Source organism: Telmatherina bonti, assembly GCF_933228915.1.
Source record: "Telmatherina bonti genome assembly, chromosome: 9".
NCBI classification, from domain to species: domain Eukaryota; kingdom Metazoa; phylum Chordata; class Actinopteri; order Atheriniformes; family Telmatherinidae; genus Telmatherina; species Telmatherina bonti.
The window spans coordinates 15610301-15623174 of record NC_136627.1 but is presented as its reverse complement, the minus strand read 5'-3'; the positions used below and the strand labels follow the sequence as shown (position 1 = coordinate 15623174).

The window sequence follows — 12874 nt, the reverse complement described above, 5'->3', positions numbered from 1 at the left end:
CTCTGTGCCTTCTAAACCCAAAAGAAGGAGCTCAGAAAAAAAAAAAGTTCTGCCTTAAGCCATGAGACACAAACAACGTTTCATCTCGTGTCTCTGCTTTCTCCTTTGTTTTGTTGTTTTATGCAATTCAGTAGGGGGCAAGCATTTCTTATTTTCCCTTTTTAAGTATGCATTCATTAAAAGTACTTTTGGACTTATATTATTGATTCTTTTAATTACATCCTTTAACTAGTTGCATTTCTTTATTTATTGGAAGAGTCTCAGTCTTTGGGAGTGGGGGCTGGGAGGCTAAGGAAGGGGTGGGAGTCTCATGGCTGCAGGAAAGGGAATGGCTTTCAGTCCTACACAGTCTGAAAGGCCTTGGTCTGGGCAGGGACCATGAGGGTTGGGGGTGTGGGCCCAGACATGTTCCTGGAGTTGTATTTGGGAGTGGTAGGGGGCTCAGGGGTCTTGGGGGGCACCACTGCAGTGTAGGCTGGAGGCGACTGGGGAAAGCCAGGAGGCTGTCCATTTTCCTTGAGAGCTGCTACAGCAGGTGGACGAGGGCGGTGGCCACGCTGGGCGCTGTTGTGCACCATGGACTGAGTGGAGGAAGCGCCGGAGCGCGAGCTGCCGGAGCGGGAAGAGGACAGAGAGTTTGGCTTCACTAGCTTGGCCTTAGGAGCTTCAGCATCCTCCCTGTGGTTGGAGACAGAGCAAATTAACATGACAACCTTTAATTTCTATCAACTGCAATTCTTAAAATTAAGATGAGAACACCCCAACAAACACACACTTAAAGATATGCAAAATTAACAGCAAAACAGTACAACAAAGTGTCGTTTCTCTGTGCTATTCTGAGGCTTTAGACACAAGGGACTAATACTAACTTTAGGTCTCATGTAATTCATGAGATACCCCCCCAGCTCCTAAGCTTTTGTGAAACACATTTGCATGGAATAATGAAATCTGCTGAAATCACTGGTTCCCCAGACACAAATGTTGAAGGAAAAAAGCACACAAGGAAAACTTTCCTTTGAAAGTGTACTTTTGCCTAATTTTTCTTTAAATGACAAGATGAAACTTTCTCAAAGAACAAAACCTGAACGGCATATTCAACGTATAAGAAAAAAGTTGACCCAAGCTGTGGTCATTTAATTTATGCATGGTTATGCAATTCTTAGGCTACGTTCACACTACAGGCTGAAGTGACTTAAATCCGATGTTTTTGCCGCTATGCGACCTGTAACCGATCTTTTCTTAACACTCTGAACGACACAGATCTGATATTTGTGAATGCGACCCAGGCCGCTTGGATATGTGGTCCTAAATCAGATATGTATCTGATCTTTTGCCATGCGACTTCAGTCTGAACGGTCAGGTCGCATTAATCTGACCGACATTGACACACGACAAACGTCATTATTCTGTGTTTGTTGTTTACGAATTAATCCAACCGATGCGTCATTGACACACGACAAACGTCATTCTGCGTTTGTTGTTTATGAACTCTTTATTGGTAAATGCGCTCACATCACTCTCCCACCAATCCTGACTGCGACTCCGTACCCAAACGTTTCTCTCTACAGTTGTTGCTGCCACAGCTCCACAAAAGGCCTTGACCAAAACTTTTACTTTCCTCTTCCGTAAACGTCTCCTTAAAACGAACCCATTCACAATGCTGTGGCTACGGTTGGACAAAACTTTTAACTTTTTTATAACTTTTACAGTTGGACAAAACTTTTAAAATAGCAAATGCTCTGCCGCCATCCATATTTACCTCTGCAAACACAAAGACGTCACACGCACGCTTACTGCACGTCGCCGTGTCTTCTACGCATGCGGGACGCTTCTGGTGCGCATGAGGTTCATACAGGAGATCACACACAAGTCACATTTGATCGGAAATGTGAACGGACTTTCAAAAAATTCGGATTTCACACAAACATCCGATATGAGCAGCAAGCTCTGCAGTCTGAATGTAGCCTTAGTTAGTCTCGTATTTGAAATCTACTGGATCTTTGGAGAATTTCTGAAATAGAAACATCTCATGTGTACACTGCTGCTACATGGTATCCTCTCAGGCACACGTAATGAGCTTTCATACGTCTTGCTACAAGAAAAGAGACATTTCTAAACATCAGATGCTGATTTGACACTACTGTATACCCAAGAGGTCCAGTGGAGCACATTAGTGGGATGGCTCAGACTCCCCACATTGTATGAAAACACAAAACAATACATCACATCTACATTATTTACTCAAAGCTGTCCTTCAATCATGCTGCATTATTCATTGATGTTGCAATAAATATGCACTGACGCAACTGCAGCTTGAGAAAAAAAAATGGAAATGAATAAAGAATTAAGTAAATAAACATATAAATAACTTCTGCTGCTTTCAAAACCGTCGCAAGATATCTCGGCCTTGCATTTGAGTTTTTGAGTAAAGCAACTGTGATCTCTCAGTACTACAGATACACATATTTCCCATGCACACACATGTAAACAGCCACACACAAACGCATACACAGAGAAAGGACAAGATGTACGCACCAAGTCAATTTAGACATAATGGGGTTGTCGCTGTGTCATTTAGCATTTGACTGGCTTAGTTGAAGTCTACAACTGTTTCAGCTGAACCTGTGATTTGGCCATAACACACAAAGGTTAACGCACAAGCGACATCACGACTTAGGATCAACCTGTCAAAGCAAGCTTGTGTTATGCAGAACTGCAGCAACACCTGTGTAATAGCTGATGTAACAGTTTTTCCTGGGTGTGAATTTCTTTCTGTCTTCTCATTAATAATAACAGAAAATTTCTAAATTTTCTAAATAAGGTCTTTACATTGTTAGAGGGGGGTCCTATTTACAGCAGATGAGCTGATTCAAGCTGAGGCCTTTTACAAAATGCCAACCTTTCAACCACGAGTTACATCAGTCATTCATAAAAATAAAAACCACAAAGCAACAATAACAAAAAAGCAACAGAAAAACAAAGTGAACAGGCTCATAATCCAAACACATCAAACATAAATCTGTGAGTACGGTCCTGCGCTTTGTTTTGTCAGTCTGCCACGTTTAAAATAATGGAAGAAGGGTGAAAAAGGGAAATTGTGACTGAACCTGATTTCATTCGGAGTCTCCTCCTCCTCGTACTTCTTCTTCTCTTTCTTACGGAAGACGAGCCAGATGATTAATATGACGATGAGGACACCGAGGGATATTCCCACAACTGCGCCCGCTACCATCCCCACATCCCTCACATCTGAGGATTAGGAAAGAAGAAGTGATGAGACATAGATTCACTTACCGTCTCAGGTGAAATATAATTCATATCTTTTCCACTTAAATTCATAAAGAGCTATTTTTACATTTCCATTTACTAGTGAAACATTCCCGCCTTATTTTTGCTATTGTATTTATATTGGATTTAGCAGCAGAGCTGGAAAACCGTTTCTGCTGAGCTGCTAGATCTGTCATTTTCCCCACACATGTCGCTGTCCTAAGACTCCTAGGAAATGCATTAGCGTGACATTGAAACATGGCATTTGGACCAGGACTGGTGACCAGCAGCCACCGCTTTAGATATACTACAGTTGAGTGTTGAAGCACTGGCTAGAAAATGAGGAGGTGTGAAGTCAGGTAGATGGGGAGACAGCTGCAGTTGGAAACAATAATCATTAACCAGTGTGGCCATTTGGTGTGAGGTGAGTGCTGCCAGGTTAGTTCCCCCCTTTCCACCCAAAACTCACGCTGCATTGTGACCTCGACGGTGCAGTTTTCCTCTCCCACGTCATTGCTCGCCGTGCACCTATAGACACCAGTGCTGTCCATGGTGAGATTCCTCAGCGTCACAATCTCTGGGTTTTTGAGATCTGATGAATAAAAAAAAAACAAAAAACAAGTCAGGACTTTTAAAACAGTCACTGTTTGGGCCATGACATGAGAGACAACTAAGAAAAAAAAAGATGCGAAGATAGAAAAGGGAGGAGACAGAGAGAAGAAACAGCACAGAGCGGCAGAGACAGTGATGGAGTGATTATTTCAGAGTGACGTCCATCACAGTGAAGAGGATTTGAGGAGTGAAGCAGGAGCGTGTCTGACGGAGCAATGGAGCTGCACAGCCCCATGGGATATTTTGTCATCCCCACCGCCGACAACCATGTGATAATACCTTTCACAAGACCCATAAATAATGGTTGCTGGGGCCGTGTGTTATCATCCAATGCAAACTAATTAGACTGAACAGGTGTTGTTTGGTAGATGCCATTAAAACGAAGGTTTTTGTCTGGATGCGTGCCATCATGGATGCCAATCAAATACTTAGACCTGGGGGGTTAGCACTTAGGGGTAGTTTCTGCCAGTTTGGGGAAAATATGGTGGGGAGAACTGCTCTACTGTTAGCTTTTCGGCTATAAACTGCCTCAGTTACTATTTATGCTTGGCTATGATCCAAGTGCATTGTTGGAATCCACACAGTGTGAGGGAGTGATGCCTCCAGGCTACTAAAGAGGTTTTTTTGTCTTTTGGTATAGAATAAAGCCGCAAACACATTCCAAAGTGTTACATATAATTTCTTGCACTTCACAGTCAACACCCCCCTCACCCAAAAAATACTGATTGTCTCTGTGTGTTACTCACTGTTACTCACTGGAAGTAAGTCAACATCTAAAATTCATTAGATTTCATTAACATAGTATGTATATATATATATATATATATATATATATATATAGATATAGATATATATATATATATATATATATATATATATATATATATATATATATATATATGTATATATATATATATATATATATATATAGATATAGATATAGATATATATATATATATACATACATACACATTTTTTTTAAAACTAAGAATCCTCCTAATTGTGTAAAAAAAAGAATATATATATATATATATATATATATATATATATATATATATATATATATATATATACATACACATATATATATTTATATATATATATAAATATATATATATACATACACATATATATATATTTATATATATATATAAATATATATATATATATATATATATATATATATACACACATCTTTTTTTAAAACTAAGAATCCTCCTAATTGTGTAAAACTGGAAGCAACATGGCTCTGTTTTGTTTCCTATGTTTTTTTTTGTTGTCCTCTGTTTTGATTTCCTAGACGTATTTAATCGTCCTGGGCTTATTACTCATATGTGGAGAGAATTGCAGCAGTCTTAACATATCTGAGGCGTGCAGAATCAGAGGATTAGATGTGAAAAACTGAGCCCATCTTAGTGCCCTTGAGCCAAGTGTTGTAAATTTTAATTACCCCGGCGAAGCAGCTCATGGATCAGCAGCTGGAGAATGTGGTTTGGCTTGGCAGATTTAGGTGTCAGTGTTTGCAAATGGTATGAATGTGAAAATGGAAGGAGGAGAAGAAAAAGGTGGCATGCTCAGCAGAACCTTTCCCCGGACAAATGCAGCTCAAAAATGCCTAACACAAAAATGAATCTTCCTAGTATTTCTTTGCCAGAGGGGTTTTAATGTGGAATCAGCATGTCGGAGACTTGTCAGTCATTTTTCGTACCTATCAGTGCCAGGTTTGGCAGCTTGCCCAGACTCTTGCCTTTGTCCAGCACTCGCTCCCACTTGTAGCTAATGGGGTCTGAACCGTCGCTGGATTTACAGCTCAACTTGACATCGCTGCCCTCCAGGAGTTTGCCATCCATCCAGCATCTCGGCTTGGAGGGCTTAACTGTGACAACATGCAAGAAACAGGTGAGTCCAAATATGTAGTAAACAAGTAAATTTTCATAATGGAATTTATTTCCATATGTAAATTAAAGTTGAGCAATAAATTCTGCACATTTCACTCTCATCATTTAAGAGTTCAGTCATAATGATAGCAAAACAAAGCAAAAGATGAAATACAGAATGTAGGAATTTCATTATCACAGGTCTTACTGATGTATTATAAACTTGTTCATCTGAATCTGAATGAATAATTGATTTAAGCAAAATTGGTTTTATTTTAAAATGTTTAATAAGACTAGACAACCATCTATCTATCTATCTATCTATCTATCTATCTATCTATCTATCTATCTATCTATCTATCTATCTATCTATCTATCTATCTATCCATCCATCCATCCATCCATCCATCCATCCATCCATCCATCCATCCATTCATTCATCCACAGAAACTGCTGCTTTCCATGACAGTGGGATCAGTGTGTTCCCAGAGCAGACTATGGCTGCTTGTTTGTCACATGTTCTCCACAGGTCAGAGGTTTTGGTCATATTTGCTCACAGCTTGAGGCGCAGTACTGTATAGCTGGAGGTCTGTGCAGCTGCTCTGTGTAGATGCTCGCTGAGAGGCACAGCTACACTATAAAAAGAAAATAGAACACAGATTTCTTCCTCTCAAGTGACATATTTTTAGATGAGCGGTGAACTAAATTGGCGTATTGGTTTTATATTTTTGGACCTGCTGTCATATTAGTGGCGTTGACTTTTCTGAGTTTGTTTTGGATTCTTTAGAGCAGATATTGCAGCATATTGTGAGCATATTGAGCTCTTCCTCTTTGTTAGAAAAGCCACATTGAGGCTTCAGCTCTCATGTCTATCAGGGTTAGTAAGGCTTGATTGCAGCAGGACCAATTCAGATTCAAAACACCAGTATAGCAAACAGTTAAAAAATATAATTGTTTTTACACATAAATATACCTAAAGTCAGAAATCTACTCATACAGACTCACACACAAGACAACAGTAGACATCCAGGGATGAATGTGCAGGCTTACACACAATGTAACATCCACATCCACAGGCACCAACACAAACACATTGCCACTTCCCTTCACCGTTTCATGCCAAGTCAACTACCCGCTCAGCTGCCAAGCTATTATCTTAGCATGGGGAGCGAGTGAAAAATGCAAATGCTCAAACATCCGTCCCTCTCAAATTCGAAAGTGTCATCGCAAAGCTGAAGGCAATTTGTAAAAACTGAGACTCTAACTCACTGGAATGTCGTTATGGAAGTCAAAAGAGAGTGAGAGCAAGAGGATTAACAGACTGTTCCATTAGAAAACCAATAACTACTGGTTGAACTAATCTCCCATGATGTTTTAATAAATCGCCCGCTTTCCTGACATTGAGAACGATCTTGCTCCTCTCGCTGGACTTTTGTGTCTGGCTCTCATGGTGTAGCTGTTTCCCTTTCTCTGATTGTCCTTCAGAGCTGTAAAGCTATTTTTGATATGCAGGCAGCGACACGCACTGTGTTAGCGCAGAGCCATTTATAGCCATCTGCTTTATTGGGCAAATGAAAAAGAAGAAAAAAAAAACCACAACAAAACAGAACATAAAAATGAAACAGACCAGGATGAAATACACAATGACTTTGTTGTTCCGTATGAGGGCAAAAATAAAAGAAGGCTGCTCTAAATTTAACTAATGCAAATGATATTTCTGAGCAGGTTATTTTCAGATAGATTGATTACAGCTGTCTTTTTTCTCCAATGTCATCTTCAAGCCATCAACATGTTTACACAATGTAAATCAAGCCAAAATGAAGTCTCCAGTGGGAAGCTTTGCATTCGACTGTAACTAGATATTTGTTCATTCTACTCAATTTTTAACTTCATCAATCAGTTCTGTGATCCTTCAAACCCACTTGCATGTTTCTGGTCTCACCTCATCAACAAAGCAATCCAAATGAACCCAAACAGCAGAAGCAAATTCAAATCACACCGTCTGAATCAAATTGAATCATTAGATCAGTCAGCATGACGAAGGAAATGTGCCAGGCTAATGATCTCATGATTAGGTGTGTGTGTGCGCGTATGTGTGAGACATTTGTGCGCGTAGGTGTGTTTTCCTTGTTCTGATGTATATCTCCGTAACCTGATGGCATGTGTCTAGGTGCTGCTTGTCTATGGGCACCTAAGTGTATGTATTTTTTGCCGTGTATTGGACAATACTCACCCAGCACGATCAGGTTGACCTGGCTCCAGTGGTACTTTCCCCCAGTCTTAACTTTACAGTAGTATTCCCCAGAGTCGGTCAGCAGCAGGTCACTGATCAGTAGGGAGGCGTCACCTCCCAGATACTCCCCAGCAAAGGACAGACGGCTAGCGTCGCTGCCCGTGGCCTCGTTGGTGTACACCTGGCCGCCGAAGAAGGTAATAATCTACATGGGGAGAAGAAGATTTATTGTGAAATCTGTCTGTTTCATGTGTGCTGAAGGCCCAGACATCAAACTGTCATGTGAGACTAATTTTTAAATGCCTAACACGACGGTGAGATCAAATCCCAGCAGCTCAACTGTTTCTTTATAAAGCTGTTTCCCTACTTCTAAAACATGTTTTAATTCCTTCTTGGAGTCTGTATTTACAGCTAAATTGTTCAGGATTTCTGAAGTCATCTTTTTCATGCAACATATTCCCCACATAAGAGTTTCACAACACTTCACAGCAGGTTTGTTTAACTTTGTTTTTGCCTTTTAACAGTATTTCCCTCGGTATGTTTAATTGGTAGACTGCCAATAATGTTTCAAATGACACAACGCTAACGATGCACAACTGAGACATATCCACATCAGCTGCAGATAGGAGAATCCCACGCCTCATAGTATGAGTAACAATGCTAACAATTACTTTATAATTAACACTTGGCAACAAATATTTAGCTAATGAATGCATTTGCTGGAATGCGTCTACCCAGTTTTCATTTAAGCTGATTATCTGTGACCATTGTTGTCTCCTCATAGTCTTTGTACAAACAGAGCTGTCAAGCTGACCCAAGAAAAGAAGGATGAAACAAAAAGGGGAAGCAAACAAACAAACAAAAAACGTTGCTGCTGCTGATTTAAGATTAAGGCATCTACAGTGGTATTGATGTGATGTTAGCACAAAATAACATTGAAATTTTACAAAAGGCATTTTGTTGCTCTGTATTTTCTGATAACGTAGCATGTCACTTGCTCCAGATTTTCCCATGCAATCCAGTACCACAAAAATAAAACAATTTGCCCACATGTCCAAAACATAGTGGTGACTCAGATAATGAGAGAGTAATGTTCCCCATTGCGTGTTATTTTGTAAAGACAGGCCTTCAGATGACATATTGCAAAACTAAAACCATTACACATCAGCATTTAAACTTGACATGGATTTTTCTTTATTCAAAATCTAAACAGTAACATCTAAACCTAACAAAGGATTAAGGCTGACTGATAACATCTGACAAAAGCTGAAAAGTGAAAAGTCATTTAGTTGGAATTGAACTCCCAGTAATGTTTTTCCAACATGTTATTATAGTAATGCATTATGGCAGGGGTTATAGTTGATATCATCCAAGTGGTACAGATATTACTACATGCAAAGGATGACTTGGGAATGTATTTAGAGTTGCGCCGATACAATACCATCATCATTGATGTGGTACTATGTGAATAACATATATATTTAGAGAATAACATATTTGATGTATCCTACAGCTGACCAGCCTGTTGTTGCATCTGCTATTCTGGTCTACAGTCACCGTCATCAGTAATGGTATGTATTAGTACTCATATCTGTACTCAGCAAAAGCAAGTACCTAAATTTAAGTACATTTACTCGGTTTGGAAAAAAATGTGACATTTGTAGACCCCAAAATGTAATGTTTTTAAAGATGCATTGTGTAACTTTGCAACATATAAACTGCACATTCCAGACTCATTTTATTGTACAGTGAGATTAATTATGTGCATTTCTGGAATTGTTGCTGCACGTCAGTGTTCCAAAGCTGAGAAACCGCACTATGCAACTGTTCCATTTGGGACACCACATGACATTATAGCTGAGATTTGCTTTGTGCACCACAGCACACTAATGCAAGCAGATATAAACACGCATGCAGTCTTGAACATACAACACAGACAACGAAGATTTTAAGTTGTACAAGTGTTTGCTTCAGCTATTACACATTCTGATCCGAGACTGTGCTGTACCTGAAAAGTACTGCATTTTATAAACTCTTATATACTTTTTTTTTGGTTGAAGTTTGCTCCATTTTCCTTCCAAACTTACATGGCACATTGCATCTCAAAGACTATTTTAAATCCCACAGTCAATGAGACTTGTTTCCCAAATGCATTGGACTACTTTAGATCTTCCTTTGCAAACTTCTGAGGCTGAATTTTACAGTGGAAAAGACTTTTTTCTGATTCTTCTTCCATGAAGGCCACATATATGCAGTCGCAGCTGCATCATCAAAATCTTCCTCAATGTCATTTGTAGTCAAGGTTGGTTTTGATTAGCTTCTCTGCAATGCTAAAATCAGTCTACAGCAACTTTTCCAGGTCTTGCAGACCCAGTCTTGACCTCCATTTTTCCTGTTAACTGCAATGTCACCTCAGTTTCACACAAAAAACACCTCATTTTCAGAGTGCTAGCCACAGAAGCTACATTGGTGGGATGATGTCAGAAGAGTCGAAAGTGTTAGAAAGCTTTGAAATTCGCATGAGCTGGCATCTGCTTACAAAACACCCTTGAGGGCCGAAGTCTCTTGAGGTTCCAGAACTCTTTTTTTTTTTTTTTTTTTTTTTTTTTTTTACAATTTTCGTTATTACTCTAATCTTGCGTACTTTTAGGAACATTTGAATTTTTTGTCTTCTGATTGCATTTTGATGGTCAGATCCTCCTCTGCTCACTTGCAGATGCAGGACAGATCAACAGGGAGTATTCACTGACATCTATTTATTCTGTTAATGTAAAATATGTAATCAATAAATACATAAGAACGTCTCGATTTCTGAGCAAAAAAAGAAAAAAAAACCTTTGAAATGTTGTTGCAGCAATGAAACATCTGGAAGTCTTTAATTTTCTGCTTGTTTATGTTTTGGCATAGTTTTGTGTTATACTAGTACATCTGTGTCTCTCTCTTTCTCACTTGCTCTATCCTTGTACACAAGCACAAACAAACCCAGCTGTCACACTGGCCTATTACTCAGGGCAAGTGAGAGCCTGCAGATGGGGACTGCTAAATGCCGGTGCCACAGCACATCAGCACCTAAGAAACAGGGGCACCTGCTGGGATCACAGGTGATGGCCACTTGCATATACCCAGACCTTCACATACACACACACACACACAAAAAAAACTAGCTTCTAAGTGAACACACAGTGAATGTAAACAGACCTACATTACTGTGCCAGAGCTACAGGCACAAAGTGACATGGCCCTGGCATGTAAACAAAGTAGGCATATTTTTAAAGTATCTGCCTGCAGGCACAGTTCTGCTGCTTTTATGAACTCTGGACATTTATTACTCACTGAGTGTATGCAAAAGTCGACTACACCACATGACTATGTATTTATGCCTCCAGATATGTCTGGATGCATTCGGTACACACACACTTTTAGTCACCGATAATGATTTACTGGAAGTGTCAATGAGTGCAACAACTTTAAGGACAATTTAGCAAAATGACCAAAGGCTGTTGGCTGAGTTTGCAGTTAAAATAAGGTGTTTTGCTTATTCAGTAAAGACTTAAACTACCCTATGAAGACATTCAGGCATAAATGTCTTACTTTGTTTACATGAAAAAAAGAAAACAAATAAAGAATCTAAACTCGGTACAACTGTATATCCCCACATATCTTTGTTTAACAAAAAGAATATGATACAGGAAGTATTGCTAAGGCTATTGGGAAGACTAAAGATGATAGTTTACCCTAAGAACATTGTAAACATTACAAACATTTAAAGATATTTAAGTTTTATTTGGGGATGAACCTGGAGGGTTTTAAAATGTATATAAATCTCTATAACTAAACAGCCAAAATATCACCACAGCTCAGCTAGCCAAGGCTGGAGTCAAACTGTTTTGTTTTATGTGACCTCACTTTATGTACAAGACCAGAGGGGCTCTCAAAGCACACACAAAAAAAGAAAACCCACCTTTGATACCAACAGATAGAACTACATCCAAAAGCCTGTATGCATTACACTACGGTTGATACTAGTGTATTGCATTAAATGCACAAAGACAAACCATATGTCCATAGTACTAGTGTATCTAGAGAAGAAAAAGAAAAAAACACAGGTGAAATAGCAATCGAAATGTGAGGTGTGTTAGTTGTGAACAGGATGCCAAGGTCAGGGAACAGGTGCAAGTTAAGAACAACCTGTATATGATCAACGTGCTAGAGATGAGGACTGCAAATGAACTGAACAGTATTACTCCTGGTAGAGGTGGTCAAGATCATTGTAGGCAGATGCCTGTGTGCTTATGTGAGCAATGGACTGAAGTGAAAATGACACACTGAAGCTGTTTACAAGATAAACCAGAGAAGCCTTTACTTTTTGATGAAGTGCAGAACCAGCAATACTTGCTGCAAGCTTTAGCAAATTGTAAGTTTCAGTATAATTTTATTTCAGCCGTCTGTTGGAGAAGCAGCAGCACAGCTAGTGACTTAAAAAAAAAAAAACAATAAAGAAGGATGGCTCTGTACTGGGGATTGTTAATGGGCCTCATGGCTGACTGTGGAAGATAAATCTTGAACATTTTGGTGAAGATGATGGACAACAATACATGCTCTTTACACAGTATATGAATCAAACTATTTCTCTGGTTGAAGGCTCCTTCATTTATTTATGGAGGCTTTTTTACTTCCACAACTCAGTACAGAGGCTTACGTTAGGTTAGACTGTGACAATGTTAACACAAAGCCAGCTGGTGATTATTTGGACCATGCTGAAAACTTACAGCTGTACAATGATACCCTGGAAATTATCATATCAGTCATGTCTGCCTCCAAGTGTTACTCATAAACAAGGATCTTGAAACAGTACCTATCCTCAAGTTCACAAAAGATTTCAAGG

General features: G+C 39.3%; 1 protein-coding gene across 1 annotated transcript in view; it reads right to left on the bottom strand.

The window, feature by feature from the left end:
• Positions 1-341: 341 nt before the first annotated feature.
• The window catches only part of clmpb (CXADR like membrane protein b), a gene marked incomplete at both ends in the record, with an annotated part of 70288 nt that continues 57755 nt past the window's right edge, over positions 342-12874 (bottom strand). The window contains 5 exon segments of the mRNA XM_079245776.1: positions 342-678; positions 3108-3249; positions 3737-3859; positions 5588-5755; positions 7990-8194. Coding sequence (XP_079101902.1) covers positions 342-678; positions 3108-3249; positions 3737-3859; positions 5588-5755; positions 7990-8194 — 975 coding nt within the window.